Genomic DNA, 23240 nt, shown 5'->3' with positions numbered 1-23240 from the left:
TATGGCTTTGGAATGTGAATGTGACACGGTATGAGCTTTAATAGGCATGTGTCTGGTGTATTAGGAAGTTTTGGTACCTCAAAATAGCAAATGAGGCCTGGCTTGTAGATTTCTGACAGAGTTGTCTGGGTTTTCTAAACCGATCTATTCTTTCTGTAACCCTCATTCTCGTGACACTGCTATTCAGATAGCTGGAAGGAATCAAAACAACTGAAGCATGCTGCGCTACCTGTGTCTAATTTCCTTAAGGCAACTTTCACTTCCCTTAAGGTTAGCAGGGGTAGTTGTTTTGGATTAGCTATTCTCTTTCAAGTTCCTCTGGGCTATAAGAGATAGTTAAACTACTGATAAAGGATGTAAGAGAAGAAAGCAGGTAACCAAGACGAAGAACGGATGGGTATGTCTGCAGATGGTTAAGAAGTAATGACATGAGAGTCATGTTCTACAGTTTAGACAGATTTTGTGCCCAAGGAATTACTTACATATAAATGAAGACTACTAAGTAAATACTAGTATAATTTTGAAAGCCCAGAGAGAAAAGGACATTTGAGAGCTAGAAAGGACCTTTATCTAGTCCAAGAAATTAAGGACCAGGGAGATTTCCATCAGTGTATGACAGTCTCAGTATTTGGAACAAAAAAAAGTACCCATCAATGTATTCACTAGCTCTGAGACTTAGTTCAGTGAGTTGGAAAATGGTGTTAAGGAAAACATGCTCCTGGGCCTAGGCTCCAGGCAGGCTAGTTCCATAGAACTTTGCCCTGTTTGTGAGCCACAGGTGTGTGAGTGCATAGTGCAAGAGGCTCATTTACACCTAGGGGCTTTGGTATTTAATCAGAAAATGGGGTTGATCAGTGGAACTCTATCTCCTGGCAACACTGCCCCTAAGATCAGTAAACAGAACTAACTACTTTTTCAAATAGTTGCATTGTACTAAGGACAGCATTTTGGCAATTCAGATCCCCATTACTGAAGTACATTTGGAGCCCAAATATGGGACTGCAGAGAAACTAGTTCATAAAAATAGCAGCACGAAGACAACTGGATCCAGAACAAGGCTAGAATGGGAAAGAAACTTTGTGCTGAGGATGTATATAGAGAACTGGGAAACAAAGGGAACAAAAGTGAAATAAGAAGAAAACTCTAAAGAGCTTTTGGTCTAATGTTTGTTGATAAATGTTACTAAGTGAAAACAATACTTCTGAGGAGCTTTAAGATTGAGGATTTCAATCCAATAGAGACTAGTTTAGCTGATATTCTAACTGGCCCTTTTGGACTCATATAGAACTATGACAATGTATATCCATTAAAAAGAAAATTGTGGTAACTGTCAGAATTGTATTTCCTCTGAGTTGCCAAATGAAAACTATAATTCCAATCAGCTCTGTTTGCTATTAAGGGTGTTTCTCTGCACTCCCATTGTTCAAGAAATGGCAGTTCAGTTTGACTGGCTACTGGAAACTAGCCTGCCACCTTTACATGAGCCACATTGCTGATGGGGTTAGTCCCAGGAAAGCAGAGGATTGTACTGGAGGAATCAGAGTCCCTAATTCGACTGGGCTGGGCAAGAGAAATTGACCATACTTTACAAGTGCATTCCCACAGACCTCCCTGAAAAAGGAAATCACAGAAGGACGACAGACAGGTCTTACTAATTGCTCATTTCTTTTCACCACTGCCTTTTGCACTTACCTCTAAAGGCTTTACGTTCAGTCGTCCCATCTGATCCAAATAAATGCGTTTTTCTTTCTTTCTGTTTCCCGCAGCAGGTATCTCAGTTGAGTAACTCTTCCCATTTATTGATGCTCTTCTCAATGTTTCAATGCTGTGTCCAGTTCTAGCTAAACACTCGGTCTGCAGCTTCTCAAGAGACTGTGTTTTTATAGAAATAACCCCTAAGTGCTCTGCAACAATGTCGGGATCAATATTAATTGGTTCTTTGCCGAGGTGAGGAATTATCCTAACCGAAAGCTCCTCTTGCCTTAAACCTTGATCTAACCCTTTTTGCTCTAGTCCAGGTTCTATTTTGATAGTGTGCTCATGCACCTTTTCAACAATTCGATCAATGTCCAAATCACCAAAGAGATTAGCACATGGATCTCCTGAGCTAATCATTGCTAATGGACAACTGGAAACTTTCCTGATAATTAAAGAAGCCATTTCTTTAGGAAAGATGCAGTTTGTATCTTTCATATCATGATAAAGTTCTTCATGTGTTCCAGATTGTTGTAGTACACAATTATAAACAGAATCAACCATCTGAGAAATAATTTCTATGCTTTCTGGATTTAAAAAGTATTCTTCAGGATTGGTAGCTACAATACTAATGTTTTTCCTGGAAATTTCAGCTGTCACGGATTTTGTCAATTGGGATGCAATTTTATTTAACTCAGGCTTTGATAAGTTTTCAGCATCTTTGCTTGAGGCACTTGGCAACTTGACTAGTTTAGCCAAGAACAAGGCAAGTGTTTCCTCTAAAAACCTGGCATCTAATACAGCCTCTTTTTTGGTTGGAGACTTTTTCTTTGACTTCAGATCATCAATAATCTTAGCCACCTTTTCCATAATTTTGACGGCTTCTAGAACTACCTCTGAACTTGATGTTTCTTCCTGTTCTTGAGGATGAAATTCTGAATTGGAAATTTCCTTCACCATTAAAAATCCTATTATGTCAGAAAGGACATTGCTCTTCCCCATTAAATCTTTGTACACCGAAATATGGGAGCCCGAGTGCTTTAGAACAGTGCTATAAACAGAAGTGACTACTTTTTCAATAGTTGCACTGTCTGTTAAAGACACAGTGGAGGACTCTTTGACCTGTGGCACTACTGTAATATGACTTTGAGAGATATATTGTTGAAATGAACTCAAGATTTTTGAGCTTATTTTTTGCATTTCAGCGTTCAGAAAATTGTTTTGTTCTTTATCTGCTTTTGGAAACATAGATAGAAGCTTTGACAAAAACTTTACAGCAATTTCTTCTATTATGTTAAAAGGCAGTTTGTAAGCCCGGGATGGTTGAGGCTGGGGAACTTCACTGGTTTGGGTAACACCTCTAAGGATATTTTCAATAGTACTATCAATTTCTGTACACTGAAGTGGTGTTAGTTCTCCAGAAAAATAGTTTTGTAACTGATTTCCAGTCACTTCCTGTACAACTAAATTGACTATGGCTTCTGAAAGGATTTTGCAACCACTGCTAATACACTTTCGTATGCTCTCTTGAGATCCAAATTGAGGCAAGAGATTATTATAAACAGTTTGAACCACTAACTGAATAATTTCATCATCATTAGGATGTAAGGATTTTACATACTGTATAATCATATCTTCATCTTTGGAGATCTCTGTTTTAACTGTACTTGCTAACTTCATTTGAAGGAAATCTAACTCTGTGTACAAATTATCCTCAGACATTTCTGTTTTAGCATTGGCTACTGTTGAGAAAATTCTCGATAGGAGAGAAGAAATTATCCTTTCTAAAAATTCATAAGGCAGCATTATGGTATACGGTGATGATGTCTGACATTCTTTGCAGGCTGTCTGGGCCACTTTATGGACCTTTTTCATAACCTTCTTAGATTCTAGAGGCAAACATTCTGGATCTGGACCCTCATCATAAAATAGCAAGTTTAGCTGATACTGAAGAATTTCTTCTATTACTGCATTAGCTAGCCTTTTTGCTAATTTTTCAACATTAAAATTTATGTCCTCACAGATAGAGTCCTGAGATCTATAATCCTGTAAGATATTGCATATAGAGGAGTGAACAATCTTATTGACCAACATTTTATCAATTGATGGTATTTTAGCCGTAAAAGGTGTCTGACCTGAAGAAGGTAATTTAGTTGCAGGTACCATGTTATGTATGGGTGGTATATTATCCATAGTTATCTTTTTCTTGGAAGGTCTTTTAACCACAGACAGTTCTTTTTGCCTGAGAGGTGCTTTATGAACTGCTGAAACGTTATCCTCAGATGGAAGGAACTTAATTCCTTGATCTGGGTTTAATACTTTAATTTGAGCATCTGAAAACTCCTTTAACAGGGAATCAATCAGTTTCATAGCCATACCATAGAGCTCAGCTGGATTTACATCATTGGTTACATTTTGACATGCAGCATATGTATCCAGTGAAGAAGAAAAAATCAATTTGTTAACTATTTCAAAGATAACATCTTCTAAAAAGTTAGCAGGGAAAATCCTGGGTTTATTTTCTAGTAGGTTCTGAGGATTGTCCCATTTATGAGGTTGCCTTTGGATCTCATTCTCTTCCTCTTTTGCAGGAGCATTTTGTTTAGCTGAATTCACTGAGGCATGCTGGGCAAAATCCTTGCCACAAGCTTGAGTTACATATGCTGCGTTTTCACCTAGGAGGCTTGGGTAATTTAAATCATCCACTGGTCCTTGGAGAGATGATGTTTCTAAAACATTTCTGTAAATGCTTACAGGGACATTTTGGGCATGTTTAGAATGTAAGATCTGTTTGTCATTTGTAGCTGGGTAAGCTGGAGAATCCCTCCTCTTTTCTTGGATCTCTGTAGTTCTCACTTTGGATGTCAGAGATGGTAATTCAAGAGGTATATCCCCTTTTCCTAACGAACTTCCTTTTTTCTTGTCACTCTTCTTTTTACAACATATTTCAAAACTCGGTTCCAGGATAACTTTGTTTTTTGTATCATTCATAGCTGGTGAAAGATGTTGATATAGCTCATCACCTCGCCCTTTCTCATCTCTTCTAGACACGCGGTCTTTCTTCTTGATTTCATTCTTTGTAAATGCTGTACCCAAATCTGGCCCCGGAGTATCTTTACTTTTCACACTGGTTGTCGTTGAAGTAAGTTTTGATATGTTCTCATCTTTTCCAATTGAAGTTTCCTTTTTCTTTTCATCCCCTTTCTTTTTCTTTGCCATACCTCCAACTGACTCTAATGCTATGGTAGTTACTTTGCTCTTCATAATACTACTTATATTAATACATATTGGCTGCTGGATGCTGCCTGTTTTCATTGATGTCTTCTTTTTGAAGTTCTCTTTTCCATTAACTGCTCTGCTATCTATTTCCAAAGTGTCCATTTTGTTTTTCAGGTCTGAGCTTAGGGGAATAAGTGTAGGTAACTGTTCTAGTGAAGAAACTGGGTTCTCCTTCAAGCTTCTGTTTATCTTTGTAAAGGTTTTATATGGTAGGTGTTGAATTCTTTGCATGATGCTATCCACATCTAGATATGAAAACAAGGTGGAAGACTGGCCTCCTGAAAAAAGTGGCTGAATCTTGAAAGCAGAGATTGCCTTCTTAGTTAAAGCAGCAACCATCTCTATAACAATGTTACTTCTATCATGTTTCTGAACATTTTTAGATCCATATATTTCTGTCACCTCATCATACACAGAATCACATACTTTATCAACTGTTTCTTTATCTACTGGTGGAAATGCAAACATTTTTTCAGCACTTGTTAGAACTTTAATTTTGCTTTTCCTAAATTCCCCTATCAGAACATTTGCAAATTTAATAGCCAGGCCCATGATACTTCTTTCCGATATCTCTTTGTCCTTAGGATTTTCAGCAGTTTTTGGTAGAGTATAAAATTTGCGAACAAGGTCAAAGACGACATCTTCCAAAAACATAGCAGAGTATACAGAAGTCTGGGGGAAGGACTGTATTTTTTCTTTAATGGGATTCAAGAGTTCAATGACATCATCATTTCTGGGTAAGTCACTGGGAAATGATTTTTCATCACATAGAAATGGTTGCAGATGGTGGTCCACAATTTCCTTCATAATGAAACCAGCTATTCTCCCAAGGAATGAGCCTCCTCTTTTGTATGCATCTTTCTGCACTTCATCTTCAAACTTAATTTTTTTAATAATATTGTTACATACAGAGTCAACAAAGTCATCAATTGCCCCTAATTGCAAATTTTCCACATGTTCCTCTGCCTCAGCAAGTCTAATCTCATGTTCAGAAATTTCTGTCATAATATCATCAGTTAGTTTTGAAGCTGTATTCAGAAACGCATAATCTGGTGGCACCTCTTCCTCGTTTGGTTCTATTTCAGTCTCAGGTGAAGGAAACATAAGTGCCAGAATCTTGTAAATCATATTTTCTAAAAGGGAACGAGGCAATACAGTAATGCATGATGGCAAGTCATGGCTATCATTGTTGATGGTGCTGAGTACATTTCTGATGATATTCTTCTCTTGGAGGGAGGAATAGGAAGAAGTTTCTAATTTTCCTAAAACTGATGACTCCACCTGATAATCATAAATTTCTTCTAACAGAAGATGATATATTTTTTCCCCAAACCCAACAGCATCATTTTGTATAGCTCTATAAATATGAAACAGAGATTGATAATCATCTAATATTTTTTCATAAATAATACTAACAGTTTTTTTAACCATTTCTTTGTATCCTTCTGAAAAATAGAGATTTTCATGCAAGTGATCTGCAACTAAAATTTGTGAAGTGGTGAATTCCAGCACAATTGATTTTACTAATCTTGTAACAATATCTGTAACATTGGCTTTTGCTTTACATGGATTTTCAGTAGCCAAGACATATGAGAATATACAAAGAATTTTGCATAAAAGCTCAGAAATTACTTCCTCCAAAAAGACAGCTGAATTCACAATGAAGGATAATTCTCTTTGTTTAGGATTTATTGCTCTCTGCTGATAAATTTGCTCCATTGTACAAGGAAGAGTTTTATCTCCAGGTAAAAATGACTCAAGATGATGGTTAAATATTTCCCTTATTATATAACTTGCTATTTTTGTTACAGGTATATTACTTATGCCTTTTTTATCTTTTGAAATAGACTGGTATAGCTTTAAATGAGAAATGTCAGTATAAATGGCATCAACCATAGCCTGGATACTGTTTTCTGAAATTACATTTTGTTTTTCACTTCCATCTTTAACGATGCATATTGCATGTTTAGAAATTATTGACATGATTTCATCAATCAGTCTCACAACTATGTTGTTGAAGTCTGACTGCAAAAAGTATGGGTCTTCTGCACTGCAGTTCAATAGACTTATCTGAGATAAAACCTGAGATACTATTTTTTCCAAATGTGTGTGTGACAATATGGTGGTATATGTTGTACAAGTCTGTCTTCGGAGGCTTGATGTATTGATTGCATAATGAACTCTCTTTATCAAAACATCAGCATTGAGTTTTGAATATGATTTGAAAGGTAGCTTTGCTATGAAATATGGAGGAATTTGGAAATCAAAAACTTCAGCCAGGATAATTTTAGTAAGCCTCTCAGCCAGTGTCTTGGTGTCACTGAAAAAGTCCTTATTAGGTTCCAGTTCATATTCCTGTAAAACTTTGCTATATGCTGCATTGATAATTTTTATCACTGTGTCTCTATCTACTGGTGGCAAACACAATTGTTCCTCAGCATTTTCTAGGGTACTAACTTGAACTTTTGAGAATTCTTTCGTTATCAAATATATGAATTTTTCGGCTGTTTCCAACAGTTCTTTTTCTGAATCTCTTAGTGATTTTGTTTGTACAATACCTAATGCTCTGTGGAATATTTTACTTAAAACTCCAGAAATCACATCTTCCAAAAAGGCTGAGGAGTAAACACCGGCAAAAAAAGAATGTCTTCTTTTTGTACTATCAAAGTATCTATACGATGAAGTAAATGACAACTTTCCATACAAAAATGGATGAAGATGTTGTTGGCAAATATTTTTAATGATAAAACTTGCTATTCTATCAATAAAAACATTGTCACTGCTTATGGTATCGTGCTCAGCTGCTTCTTGAGACCCAGAGTTTTGCCCGATATTTCTGAGTGTGGAATCAACGAGACACTGAACATCATCCTCTGAATAAAGAGATTCAGTTTCATCTTCATCTTTTGAAAATCGAATCTCATGTTGAGAAATTTTCATTCTAATATCACTGATTAACTTTGAAGAGATTTCACTGTGATTAATTTCTGATCTATCTTTTGGAGTTTTGCTGTATGGAACCATGTTAGATGCAGAAGGAAAGATTCTAGATAATAGTTTTCTGATTATTTCTTCTAAAAATGTGTATGGCAGCAAAGTGTTATATGGAGATAAATGCTGGCTTGGCTGGGTAGGTTTAGTGATGCCTCTAAAGATGTTCTGATTTATGTTCTCTGCTGTCAAAATAGTATAGGAAGAAGCTGACAAATCTCCAGAAAACAGTGGATGAAAAAGATAATCAGATATAGCTGCTACAATTAAATTGGTGATATTTTCTGCAAAAATACCACTGTCTTTGAGTTCTTTACTATCAACAGCCAGCCCATACTGTTTCAGAACATTCTTATAAACTAAATTGACAAGTTCATCCATGGTGTCTGAATCTACAGTGGGGAATGGCTGCTTTTGGTCATCACGAAGAATGCAGATTTTAGCCTTTTTAAAATGGTTGTTTATTGAGTTTACTATTTTTGAGGTCATTTTATCCAAATCACACTCCATGTTATACTTTGGATTGAAGACCTTTGATAATAGTCTGGCAACAATTTCTTCTACAAATGCATTAGGATAAAAGCTTATACCTAGTGATGATGACTTCTGGGGTCTGTGTGACCCTGTGACTTCACCGAGAACCTCTTTAACCATATTTGATATTTCATCCAATGGAGACATTGAATGAGGTAAGCCCTCTTCACACAAAAAGGGTTGAAGATGATTTTCAATAATCTCTTGAATAATAAGACCGGCCATTCGGTCAACCATAATTGGGCTTTGGCTTTCTATGCTTTTCTGTATTGACGCAAGTGAGTCAGACATCTGCAAAATATTATTATAAATAGACTCCACCATATTTTGAAGGTTTTGTTCTGTATATACACATTGACAATCATATTTAGTGAGCCAAATCTTATGCTTTGAAATGGCTAACAAAACTTTATTTATTATACAGGTGGATACCTCATTAAAATCCGATATCTTTAGGTGTTTAGTTCCTAAGCATAAAGCCTCAATGGGTGGAAGAATGAGCTGAGATAATAGTCTTCTGATGACATCTGCTAAAAATGAGTAGGAGAGCATAGTGATATAGCCTGTTGAATGTTGACTTTGGTAATTAAGTTCACTTAGGTTGTTTTGAAGTTTCAGTAGTATATTTTCAGCTTTGAGAGGGTGATATGAATTAGGCATGAGCTTTCTTATAAAGCACAATGGGAGCTGGTAGTCTATACTCTCTTTCAATATGCCACTAGTTATCTGTTCTGCTATTGACATGGCAGCATATGCCAGATGATCACTACAGGTAACTTGCAATGTGTAGTCCCATGATACATCATTATAAACGGAGTCACCAATCTTACTAATAGTTTCTTTATAGACTGGTGGAAAACACATCTTTTCTTCAATGTCCCGTAAAACAGTGACTTGAGCGGTATTAAACTCATTCACCACGCAGTTGATATCTAATATATTCATCTCATTAAGCTGGGCTTCAGTGATATTCACATTTTTGCCTTGCAATGAGGTGGTGAGATTAAGAAAAATGTCCACAATTATTTCCTCCAGAAATGTGGCAGAGTACACGCCCGTGTTCATGCCTCCTGGATATTGTATGTTAAGAAAAGCTGTTGTCTTTTTATCTGGTCTTTGAAGAGGAGGTAGAGAACGGAATTTTCCTGAAAATTGCTTACTGATTGGGGTTTGCATCTTGGAATGAATCACCCTAAGATTATCTGATGGTCCTGTCAGAGGTTTGCTATCATAACTCATGAATCGCGCAGAGTTTTTACCCTGTTTTGATTCTTTTAACCCTGGCCTTTTTGCTTTGGGGAAACTGGGAAGTCTCTCGCTTGTCCTGTATGTTAAATGTTTGTCTGTAACTGGTGGACTTCTGGGAGGTTGCTGTATACCGCATGACAATTTTTCCATTAAGGATTTTACCAAGCTATGGGAAATAATACTAAGCATAGACTCTTGATCTATTTCTGCCGAATTTTCAAAAAGGTCTGATGTGTCATATTCCTCAAATGGTAAGCCATAGTCCATTGTTAAACTGGAATAATCATCTATACTTTGAAGTGTGTTGAACAGTTGACCTTCTATTGATATTTCGTCAGAAAGAGGACTATTCGTAAGAAAGTTGTTGGTTGTACATTCTTCCAAAAGCATTCTAATAAGTTTCTCACACACAACATTCAGAAGAAAAGCTGATTTAGGGGAGAGCCCTAGGTTATTTCCAGGAATTCTATGACTTTGCGGGTTATTTGAAAATAGGAACATTTTTCTTGCTGTTTTACCAGAATCTGTATCCCAATTTGGGCATTCATCTGGCAAAAACAAATTGAAAACAATATTGAAAATTTTGTTGACTACTTCTTTGGATTCAGGAGATCTTAGGCTGCCAACCAGAGTGTTTAACTTACATGCTAGAGAATTTAGTTTACTTTTCTGTATTAGTTGATTAAGTTGGTGAGTAGGAGCTGATTTCCAACCTTTGGCATGTATCTGTCTTTTCACAGTTTTCGCTTTGTTGCAACTGAGCAAACTATGGCTTTTAGGTGTGGAGAGTGATTTGTTTTTTCCTTTGCTGTCAAGGTGATGATTTATTCCTATTTCTTTGGACAGAACATGGATCACTCCTATTAAGAGATCCTGAAAGAGATCACTGAAGTCAGCCACAGCTGCTTTTGGGCAATAAATATATTTTGCTTTCATAGAAACCACTTTTGTAACATCTTCCTTTAAAATGTCACTATTTAAAAGGATGTGAATAATGACCTCAGAAATGCTTAAAGCAAGTCCTCTGATAGAAACTGACTGATGCTCAAACACTTGGGAATGAATTAAAATAACCTCGCTACAAGTTGTGTCTTCATTTCTTAGTGATTTCTGTTTTGTTTCACCATCTTTGGTACAATCAGAAATGCTAGAAATTATATAGGAAATAACCAGTTCAGTGAGATGTTCACAAAATTGATTAAGTGAAGAATCAGTGTTGATGCTTCTTAGAGGCTGTTTTGATTCATATTTTTTGCTTAGTCGTGTGGAACTAATAGATACTTTTTCATCAACAGGACCTTGAAACAGAAAACATTGGTATTTTTTTAACATGCATTAAGGAACAATGTTGACCATTCAAAATACTGGCAATATTTTATATATGAATTTCACTGATCAGCCCTGGGATTTCTTTGGAAGGAATGATGCTAAAGTTGAAACTCCAGTACTTTCACCACCTCATGCAAAGAGTTGACTCATTGGAAAAGACTCTGATTCTGGGAGGGATTGGGGGCAGGAGGAGAAGGGGACGACAGAGGATGAGATGGCTGGATAGCATCACCGACTCGATGGACATGAGTCTGAGTGAACTCTGGGAGTTGGTGATGGACAGGGAGGCCTGGCGTGCTGCAATTCATGGGGTCGCAAAGAGTCGGACATGACTGAGTGACTGGACTGAACTGAACTGAACTGAATTGAATACCTTACTCAAGAAATAAAAAAACCTAGTCAAGAAATGAACTGAGTTTTCTTCAAATGTCTATTTCCCACCTGTGAAATCTTTACTTCTGCTGGGAAGCCCATTTAAAATTCAAATCTCTTATTGCTGGTTTCTTCTTTGGCTAGCTATGTTGCTTTAAGAAGCTGGAAATTCTGGGGCAGAAAAATGATTTCTAGCTTTTACTGTTACAAGGCCCTAGAGTGATTCCAGTGATATTTAGAGATTTCATAAATTCTTAAAGACATTCTTGGCTATTTAGCCAACTATCCCATTTGGGACTAAACAATAATAAATTGAACAGGATGAAACTGTTGATGTTTGAATGTGTTGACATATTAAAAAAGCTATTTCATATGGTTTCAACCCAATATATGCATAGGAACATTCATAGAAAAGGAGTACAGATATCATACTTGTAAGCATGGGTTTAGAGAATTATACCTAAAAGACTTTAGGTCAGAACACTGGAACATGAACAGAATCAGAAGTTTAGTGCCACTGTCCTTATAAACTATCATCAATAACTTCAAAGACTTTAACTGTATACCTCAAAAAGAAGTTGGATAATTACAGTCAATTAACTATGCAAGAAAGTGAAAGTCAGTCATGTCCGACTCTTTGTGACCCCATGGATGCTATAGTCCATGGAATTCTCCAGGCCAGAATTATGGACTGGGTAGCCATTCCCATCTCCAGGGGATCTTCCCAACCCAGGGATCGAACCCAGGTCTCCCTCATTGCAGGTGGATTCTTTACCAGTTGAGCCACAAGGGAAGCCCAGCTATGCATGAGGTCTGACCATAATGTAAGAAGTTGTTTTTTAAAGAACTTAAAATAAAAACCCTCTTGGAACTTCTGTTTGGGAACTGCCTTTAAAGCAGTTTATGTCTCAAGAAAGACATCATTTCGTAGCCATACCTCATGCCCAACCAAAATATCCCACTTTAAATTACGCCTATTTAATCTCATCTCTAGATAGGGAAAACTGAAAAACACTCCTCCATATAAAAATTATGTAAATGGGTAACATTTTTTCTTTTAGCACATTGCCCAGTTGAAAAATACACAGCTACACAGGTAGATAAACAGCCACCCCAAATCTAAGGTTATTTTCAGAGAAGTGGTAAATGTAGCTTCTTGCATGTGAGGGCTAAAAACAACACTCTTAACGCTGTCGTTGACTTTTTTGCCCCTAAAACCATGCTAGCTCTTTCTAAGTCATCCCTAACTCACCTCTGGTTTCAAAGTTGTTGAAATGTGTGACCACTGATGTAGTAACATATCTTGCTACTAGGTGGACTTCATGTGGTCCCAGTTCCCAATCAGCAAAAGCAATGACTCCAGGCTCTTCAAGAGTTTTCTCTAACTTCGGGTGCTTATTTTTCCACTTTTCCAGTAAAATGGAATCTTCTCCACTTGCCACAGGGCCTTTGTTTTCGTCTTCAGTTCCATAGCTGTTTCTTTTTTCCCATATTTTAAGTAGGCTTTTCTCATTCTTCAGTTGTTCAGATGTTAGGCACTGAAGCATTTCCTTTGATATATAAAATGGCTTCATGGTTTCCATATTTTCAGTGGTGTGTGATGTTTGATTTGAAAGGCCAAAACTTGTCAGCATGGTATTGACAATATCTTCTGCAGCTAAACATATTTTGAGTGAAGAAATGGTAGTCTGTATTTCATCTGGGTTAACAACTGGTTTGAGGGGCTCATAGTGAAGCACTCTTTGATTTTCACCCTCTTCCATTTCTCTGAAAGACATGGGGTGCTCTAGTGCTGCCTGTGCAGAGTCACTGGATTTCTGAGATGAAATTTGTAAGACAGTGCCTTCTGGGAGAGAGTAGTCTCCTTTCACAGCTTGATCAAAATGGCTGAAGACTTGGGCTTCACTTCTAGAAGATGATGGTTTAAACTCTGATTCGAGCCCTTCCATTGGCTCTATGGTTTTAGCTGAATCTCCTCCTATAGAGTATCTGACGTATGAAGGTACATCTAAGGAAGTCTTGTCCTTTATTTTCATATCTTCCTCTGAATAAGACAACAAGCTGGAGATTTGTGGAGGATCATCCCAGCAGCTAATTCCCTTTGACTTTGAAGTGGACATTTCTGGTCCAGTTGTAAATCGGGAGCAATTAACAGTGCAGGCATTTTTAGTTCCTTGGAGCAGATTTTCCTTTGGATGGCTTTTGATCATCAACTCATAGGAATCAGTGCACTGGTCTATCAGTGTGCTGATGATCTGACTTGCTACGATGTTTTCTTTAAACATGCTAGTTGAAGATGGTTCCTTGTGGCATTTTTCTTTGTCTAGTTTGTTCTTAATTATACTAAGCATGCCAGTGACAGTATTAACAGCATAAGTAAGCAATTCTGAATAGAAAAAGTAAAGCTGTTGAAAGGCGTTGTTTATGTTTTCCTGGGAAATCATACTACTTGGTTTAGATTCATCAGGAAACATAGTCAGTGTTTGTAACTTGGGAAATATTGTTTTCATTGGTGGTTTCTGTTGCATAGCAAAAAAGTTTTCAATAGGTGTTCTCACAATTTCAGAAAAAGCATATGTAGAGACATGTTTAAACTGTAGGTCTGCAAATGACTCTAAGGTGTTCAGAACCCCTTCCAATATCTCTTGAGTGATTTGGTGACCAGCGATCCCCAGTGTTTTGTCTTTCAACTTGGTGTTATACGTTGGTACATCGTTGAGATTGTTTGTTCGTGAGGAACCACATTTTCTTCTAGCAGCAGTTTTTTCCTTGCTTTGTAGTGTTTCTTTACTATCCGTTGTGAACATCTGAGTCAAGAAGCACAACTCTAATTTTTCAAATAGTTTTTTAATGATTTCCTGGCCAAATACATTAATTTGTGCTTGAGAATCCCAAACTCTAGAAGCAGCTCTTTTAAAATGATGGTGACTGCTTTCACATGGCTCAAGAAGTGACAAAAGTGAAACAGATTGTTCTAATTCTTTTGCTTTTGTTGAAATTTCATTCAAAACAGCCTCGGCTATCATCAGTAGCTTATATTTTTCGTTATCCATGTTGCTTGATTCTGTTTGCCATTTGTCAAACATTTGTTTAGAAGTAACTTCTTTGGGAAAGAATTTATCTAGTTGTGAAGAAACATTCTCCAAAGAGAAATGGGCCTCTGGATTTGCAGCAGAGGTTGTACTAAAATACCCCCGTGGAAGTTTGAGATCATCTGAATGTGAGCCCTTTATTGGATTGGCCAAATTATTCTTCATAGCGTGTAGTCCTTGCAAAACTGCACTCACTATTCCACTTGCTCTCTCAATTTGATCAGAAAGTAAAGTGTTTACATTTGCCACTGCTCTATTTTGCCTCACCTCTTCAAATTCATTCACAATTGTTTGCAGAATATTACGTAGTATATCCCTGGCATACATTTTTAGCTCTGCAGTGGGGAGTTTTGCTCTCAGTGAGGGACTTTTGGCCTCCCCTATTGACAGTAGGTGTGGGAGCCCAACGGAAGTCTTGGACCAGCTACCTTTTAGGGTCTTCTCTCTAGGACCTAACTTGGTTTTGCTTTGGGCTTTAGCTCCACTAGGTCTGAGCTGTGGTTTTGTTCCAAATTTAGACAAAGAGGTAACTTTTGATTTTGTTTTAAAATTTGTCTTAACACTTGCCCTAGGGCTGCCCTTGGGGCTAGCTTTAGAATTGCATGGCCTCAGAATTTCATCAGATTGACCTTTAGGGGATGAATTCTCTTCTAGATTCAGCAAAGCAAAATCTGTGATTTTTTTGAGAACCTTTTGAACCAAGTGTTCGCCCAGTTGCAATGGAGAAAATTGCAATAAGGTGTTTTCCAATGAACTGACACTTCCAATGCCTGTGTAAGGATAAACTTGTGGTATCACAGGTTTAGGGGGAACACTGCTTTTTTCTGCTTGTTTCAGTTCGCTAAAGCATGATGGATTCATCAGTAATCCATCACTGCCAGAGGCTTCCATTTCCCCTCTGGTCTCACTGTTTTCATATAACGAGGTCAGAATTACTGAGAACATTTTTGTGTAAACACTTTCAACTATGTCATTTGCAACACTGCTTATATGTGACTGTAAGGCTTTTTTCCGTGATGTTTTACTTTTAGAATCAGATGTAAAATGGGGGAGTTCACTGAATGGAGAACAATGTTTTGTGTTTTCCAATACCCTTTGATATGCTTTCTTTAAAATTTCCTTAACTACACTTAACAAAGAATTTGGTTTTTCCTGTCCAGATTCTCCATTTCTAAATATTTCTTCCAATGTCCTTCTCTGGTTTTCCACTTCTGGTGGTTTTTGGTTTTCCCCTGAGTATTTTGAAAAGAGAGACAGTTTGGTGTTGTCTTCCATTTTTCTTTGACCTGGCACTATTTCATTTTGTACAGCTAGTTGGGTAAGAAGATCAGGGTCCTGCTTTGAGTAAGAGCCACTTGCCTTCAAAGATATTTTATTACATAAACTCTTGAAGATGTCGTTGACAGTTTTACTTGCAATGATGTTGTCTTGAAATGAAGTATTGTTCTGATATGTATACATCTTTTGGATTTCTAGGTCTATGTCATTTTTTATAAGCGTCAAAATGGTATTGGCGATTAGGTCAGCATATTCCTTAAGACTAGCTTGTGATATATGAATTGCAGGTCTACGGTTTTCTCTGTAATTAGCTAATGTGTAATTTGTGACTTCTTGATTGAGAATGGTTCCAGCTGTTGATATTTTCGGGACAGTCACATCTAATGGCATTTGGTTTGATTCAAGAAACACACTGTCATTTTGTTTACAATTTGTAAATTCTGAGCCAACATCTGGTTTTTCTCTAGTCTCAGGATCAAGAATAAGTAGCAAATCTATTCTTTCTGTGGCGAAAGATTTTAATCTATTCAAAATAGTTTTAGTAATAAAGTGAGCATTTTCCTTACATGGATCAGGAGTAGATTTCTTGGCATCTTGTTTCTTAAGTACAGGTGTCTGATTATCATCAGAAAGAGCTGATTTCAGCTGAATATCTCTTCCCTTTCTTGCAAAAGGAAATCTCTCCCTTTTCCTTTCATTCACTGAATCTATAACAGGAGGTTGCTTATGCTTTGCCCTTTCATTCACTGAGTCTGTAACAAGAGGTTGTTGATGCTCTGCCCTTCCATTCACTGAGTCTTTAATAGGGGATTGTTGATGCTCTGCTTTGGAAAATGCATCAGAAAATGCTGTAGACAATCTTGGAGAAATGGAATCATTTGCACTGATGCAAACCATGATAGCAGAAATGAGATTTTGAAGAACAATATCCACCATATCATTGGAAATCATAGCGACACACTCCTTAGGAACTAAAAGTGTAAGAATAGCCTTATTTGCATACCTAGGGTCCCTTTCAGAGTTTGTTTCTAAATGTCTCCCACTTACATTACATTTAAGAGTGGATACAGCAAGTGGGAGATTATTCTCATCTATTGTTTCCTCACAGATATCAATTAAGATACCTTCAATGGTATCTAGTATTTGAAATTGAAGCTTTTTACGATAATCACTTTTATTGAATAGCTTTTCAATAATATCTTCTGGCGCAACTGGATCAGTCTCTCTGTCAATTACATTTTTTTCATATTTGCCTTTAGTAGACACAATATCTAACATTGTGCTAACAACCTGACTTGGAATACTTTCAAAAGCCACAACACTCTGAGTTAAGAATGGACTTCTTATGTCTTGATCTAATTTATGTTTGATTCCTTGTAAAATTTGTCTAGCCACTTCTGTTGCATACATATTTAATTTAGAGGCACTCAGTTGACATATTGAGGTGGTCTTTCCTGATTTACTGTGATCCATTGAGCAACAAGAAAATTGGTCTTCAGAATATGAATCTTTGGTGGATAACCATGGTTGGTGTAAAGCAATCTCATCCTGCTGTGAAGGTAAAGCCACAGGAACTGGGAAACTGCTGTGAGGATAAAAGAGCGCCTTTACTTTGGAAGTTGCAAATGCTTCTAAATTTGTTAATACTGACTGTATAATATCTTCAACTACATTTATTTTGGTCCCAATATTGATAGTGGACTGAAGTGTGCATGGATTTCTGTCCAGTATGGTAGAATAAACAGGGGACTTTCCTCCACAGGTATGTTTAGGAAAAGAGATATCTGCTGGAAAGGTGATAGTATTACACCTATTTTCACTTTCATTTCTATCTGTCATGGCAGCAGAATAAAGTTTTTGAAATATGGTTCTAATGACATCATCTGCAACAATGGTTACATCTGCTTCAGATACTAAAGGGCCCACTGTTTTATCCAGGGACTGAACAGATGTTTGAGCAAATGGTTCATCATCAGCATGAGGAATGTCACATAAATGGGACTGGGGAAGAGTAAACACCTTTAACTGACCAATTAAATCATTCTGAAAAATTTCATTCAAAATATTTCTTACAATGGGCACAACTGGGGACTTTTTTGGCTCTTTGAGTTCTACTTCAAAAGTTTTTAGTGTTTTTTCAAGTTCCTGTTGCTTAAGAGAATCTGATTTAGTTTCATCTTCTATTGGTCTTTCCTCCCCAGCACTTTCTTTCTCTGTATCTGCAGGATCTTCTAGATATGAATCTGGGTCAGCTCCTCCAGGAAGAAAATTTCCATAGATTGCCCTATATCTGTAATTTTCAATGCCTCTCTCTTCTGGTTCAGGTTCATTAAACATATCTGGAGAAATTGCATCTAAAATGAAATTGACTAAACTCTTAAGTATTTGTTTCTCTTGTAGTGGCTTACTTATACATGTTTCCAAATCTGGCAAGTTCATGTTTAATTCAGTTTGAAGAGCTTTCAAAATAGTACTTGACACTTTTTTTGCATGCCTGTATAAAGTCGACTGCAATCGTTTTTCATGTGTGTTACCACAGCTGTTGGTATTTTCACTTTCACAGTATGTCTTGTCCTGTTTATTTCCACAGATTATAGCACCAAGATTTTCTAAATTTCTATTGGCAAACCCTTCCAACTTAGCAAAAACCATTTCAAAGATGTCTGAGGCCAAGGTTTTCAGTTTATTCAGATGCTTTTTTTGTGTGGTTCTTATTTTGGAGGCAGTAGTTTTCCCCTTGTTAGTTACCTCTTGGCTACCTGGCCAGGTCACATTGGATGCTATGGTTGAGATTATGTCATAGCATCTGCTCATTTCCTCAAGAAGCAAAGCAAATGACAGGCTGTCAGTGTCAATATGCTCTGAGATGGCTTTAAATTCTGAATTTCTGAAAATGCCATCTGTCTCAACACCACATAGTTTTGAAACAATACCTTCTAGAATTGTATGAGAAATGAGCTTAATACTGGACTGCAGTGTACTGGTTGTTCTCAAATTCTTATTGATCCCCTCTGTATTTTGTTCATCAGATAGGGGAGAATGTGGGTGGTCTCCAGTGAACTTACATAACATATCATACACGGCATCTCCAATTTTATCTAACACTTGAAATCCAGTATATTGGTGAACTTCCTCCTGCATGTGAGGGCGATGAGAAGGCAAAAGTTTTTGTTGATCAATGCCATCAGTCCCATGTGAGATTTTAGACCTTAGCTTATCTGAAGGGAGTAAAATATTACTTTTATCTGTGTTTCCACTTAACACCTCACAAATGCAAGTAGCTAATGAACTTGTCATAATGTCATTATTTAGCTTTGTGACAACAGAGTCTAATTCATTCTCAGCATCAGCAAAAAATCCTGTATCTCTAATGTTCTTGGGAGGGCTATTCTTCTTAACATTTAGATTTTTCTTATTGTGTTGTAGTTCTTTCTGGATAGCATCCAAAACAATTTTTACCACTTTAGTTGTGAGAGTACTAAGGTGAGATCGAAACGAAGATTTCTTGTCAGGAGCAGGCTTTGAATGGGCAGCATGGCTTTCTGGTTTGAAGCAGGTTTGTAATTTTGGACAAATAAATGAGTCCAACTTCTTAAAAACTGTGCTAATGATTTTATCATTAAGGTTATCTACAGATTCTGATGTTGAGCCACTTGTTCCAGATTCTACCCAGGGAAGTTTTGTAGGGTCCGTGCTAAGTGCAGATAAAAATTTCATCTTCCTTTTACTGTCAAACCATATTTGTAATGACTCTTTGTTTGGTATGTCAGCATTATCTAGAGAAGTTTGATGTACTGATGAAGAATGTTCAATAATATGATGAGAAGTTATGTGAAGTATTTTTAATATAGCATCTACAATATCTTGAGATACCGTATGGATTTCTGACACAGAGAACATCTGGTCCATCCATTCTTGATGTGACGGATCTTGTGGTTTTCTTGAGTTAAGAAGTGAAGCCTCTCTACCATCTTCATAATCTGAGTGATCAGACAGCCCAGAAGATAGATCTTTGAGCGTCTTTGCTAAAATACTCCTAATTATATCTTCTGAGGCTTTTTGTATTTGATATGTTTCATCTTGACTGAAAAGCAAAATGTCTTTATTCAAACCTGGCTTGTCCTTTAAAGGGTCCTTATTAAAAGTTGAAAGGTCAGTATTTAATCCCTGATCGTGAAATGCTACTTTGCGTCCATAAGCAGGCTTTGTAGGTAAGTTCATATTTCTTTTGCGTTTAAAATCATTGTTTTCCCCAGTTAACCAGTAGTCAGGAGCCTGTTCTTGTAATTTTGCTTTTTCGTCTTTGATAGGTGAAATCAATACATTTTCTACAATTCTGTCTATTTCTTCATTTTTGTCTTCAGAACAAAGGGCCACACCAGGAACATTAACAGGTGGAAACAGGCTCCCACACCTAGGAGCACTAGCTACTCCGGTCCTGGTGAGTCTGTTCCTTTCTTCAGTGCTGGAGGGACTGCTCAGTCTGGAGTGTCTGCTCTTTCGGACATCTGTTTTCACTGGTTTCTGATGTAGCTGAGCCAAGAGAGCATCAAGTAGCTGTAGGATGATCACTGTTTCTTCAGTTGCAACTAGCCTTTCATTATGAAGTCCAACTTGTATATAACCTAGTATAGTGCTGATTGCTTCCTTTATATAACCAACCAGAGAGGACTTGGAACAAATAGTTGACACTAAATTTTGTATTTCTTCTTTGCCAATCAAACTGGCAGCATCAGTCTTAGCACTGGATTTCCCTTTGCTGGCTCTTTGAAGGAACGTATATGTTGGATCTTCTCTGTGTTGCTGATAAGCTGGGTCAGTAGTGATTTTAAGATGAGCCAATTCACTTTGCTTAGAAGATGCAAGGACCGTCAGTTTTTCTAAAATCACACGAACCATGTCCTCTGCAACATCATTCATGTTCTCCAAAGCATAAGGCAGTGAAACTTCTGAAGTTTTTTCTTTTGGAGAAATAAAATGTTCTCCACTGACTAAATCTGATTTAAAGTGAACTGATATATTTCCTGGTGAAAATTCCTCAGTACATGTTTTCTTAACTGCAGACTGTAACTTCCCAAGCACATTTTCCATAATTTCAGCAGCTGCTGAGGAAATATCAACACTGGAAAGCAAGTCTCCTTTGTCAGTGTCAGTTTGGGCAGGCAAAGTTTCGGTCGTAACAGAGGAAAGGGTGGGGATGGTCTGGGTTAGTTCAGACACCATTTCCTGAAAAATGTTTCTTAAAATCAACTCAGCTTCCTCTTTTAGATGATGTTTAAAGTTAACAAAAACATTATTTAACTCCTGCATCTCATTGATAGCTTTTGCTTTTTCATCTTTAGACAGTTGGCATTCTAGGCTATCTGTTTCGGTGGTAGCATCTTTACATTTCTTAGTGCCTGCTTCAATCTGTACAACAAGGTGACTATCGGATTTACAGGTTTTAAGGTTGGCAGATTCAGATATCTCATTATATTCAGGTTTGGGGGCTTTAGGTTTGTTTTCCAAGTGTTCTTTCCTGTGATATGTTGTTTCTACATCTGTTCTTTCTTTACGGGCAAGAGATGATTTTGATGGTGCCACTGGTTGCTCTATTGACCTGTCAGCTGCCTCTGTACAGGGCTCTGCCTGAACCATCTTACTTGTTTCATACATAAATGTCTCACAGCATGTGCTGCAGCAACTCTCACTATCAGAAGAGAGGGTGGAGTTATCAGGCATTGGGCATGTAATATTTTGCAATCTTTCTTCATATTTTGTGATGGCTGGGTATAATACATTGGTCACTGCAGCCACAACCCAGGTCATTACATTTTGAATTATACTGTTCAGTTCTTCAGAAGTTACCTGGAAAGGAGGTGAGTGGGGATAGAAGGGAAATCATGGATAAATTACTCGTTTTAGGGACAGCAACTAACTTTTAATTCCTTATATCAAACAATGCATAGTTAGAATCCAGCCATGGTGTATAAAGAGAACATAGGAACTCTATTTAGAACACCAGATTAATTTCAAGTTGGTTTATTCTCTATGGCTGTGATCTATTTTTTGAATAAGGATGCTATACTTGTGCTCCTAAATGTATACTTATATCATCCCCTAGATTGTCTAATTGTTGATATTTATTGTGCAGTGTAGCACCCTTAAAGCTGTCTGTCCATTTTATCTTTATTTCAAAAATCTGAACATATGCCTACCATATACTTGAGCTCACTGTTGGTGAAATTTAAATGTTAATAAAATAGTATACCCATTGAAAAATAAAGCAGAAAAAAAAATCCCTTGGAACTATATAATAGTTTATTACTGAAGGCAAATGGCTTCTTGGTTAGAAAAAAAACAGCCAAGCTCATAGAAAACAAATTCTCTAGCAAGAGGTAAGACTATGTTATGATCCAAGCGATACTTAAAAAAACCAGATTGCCTCTAACAAACTATTTCATGAAACAAATTTGCAGTTCAAACATGTATGTGCCTTTGTGGACAGAGTCTCCTTTTGCTTAGGCATCTGTTTAGCTAGGAGATGAGGGTGAAAAATAAAGCCTCACTGTGGAGAGGTCAGCCTGTGGGCTCCCTGGCTGGTCTGTTGCTGCCTTTCTCAGTCAATTGACTGTGTTGATTTGCATATGCAAATCACTACAGCCACTTGTTTAAGTTTATTCAATGGGCAACAATTAGCACTGATGATTTAAGGGAAATGAACAGGCTTAGGTCCAATAAAAGATTATCAGTGCAAACTGTCTTAGATTGGGAGACAGAGGTCAGTATTTGGCAAAACTAATACAATTATGTAAAGTTTAAAATAAAATTAATTAAAAAAAAAAAAAGAAACAAATACATTAATTTCAGAAGGAAAAAAGGCTGAGCCTGAACTTGGCTCAAACAGCCAGAAGGTGGAGCACTTGAGGGAAGTCGGGGCCTCTTTCAGTAAGTGCTGAAGTAGAAACCCAGGGCCTGGACTTGAACAGCCATTTCCTCATGTTTAATTGTGTTTATTGTTACAGCTTAGACAGGGGACCAGGGGCAGATGACAAGTGCACCTGCCAGACTCTATAACTGTTTGTGTTCGTTTACTTATTGCAGATATATTTGGGGGTCATAAAAATCCTTTTGCCTATAATATAATAGCGTTCTTTTTAAAGTTGTTACTATCCTCAAGACAGCCAGACCAAGCATGCGTACCTTCCACAGGAACTGCTTCTCAACGCTATGGCTACAAGCCAGTGGCAGCAAAGGCTGGATGCCTGGCATTTTAGCTGTGCATTGTTTGATATCCTGACATTTGGGCACCGGATTCCCTATCATGTGGTTGTTAATTCACAATTATCTCTGAAGTTAGCCTCAGATTGTTCAAGGTTAGGCCAACATTCAAAGAAAAGTTAACACCTTGCTGAATGTAGCATATTCTCTCCTGACCAGTTA

The 23240-nt window shown here is 37.2% G+C and overlaps 1 protein-coding gene across 1 annotated transcript in view; it reads right to left on the bottom strand.

Moving 5' to 3' along the window:
- The window catches only part of LOC147341427 (fibrous sheath-interacting protein 2-like), an 81740-nt gene that overhangs the window by 11249 nt on the left and 47251 nt on the right, over positions 1–23240 (bottom strand). Inside the window, exons 16-17 of the mRNA XM_086389310.1 lie at positions 12701–21665; positions 1693–11045 (exon numbers count right to left, since the gene is read on the bottom strand). Of these exons, the coding sequence (XP_086245436.1) occupies positions 1693–11045; positions 12701–21665 (18318 nt within the window). The remainder of the gene's footprint in view (positions 1–1692; positions 11046–12700; positions 21666–23240) is intronic.

Source organism: Bos grunniens, chromosome X (assembly GCF_055505025.1).
Source record: "Bos grunniens cultivar Pamir isolate PY7600 chromosome X, Bosgru_T2T1.0, whole genome shotgun sequence".
In the NCBI taxonomy this organism is placed as follows: domain Eukaryota; kingdom Metazoa; phylum Chordata; class Mammalia; order Artiodactyla; family Bovidae; genus Bos; species Bos grunniens.
This window is presented reverse-complemented; position numbering and strand designations above follow the sequence as displayed.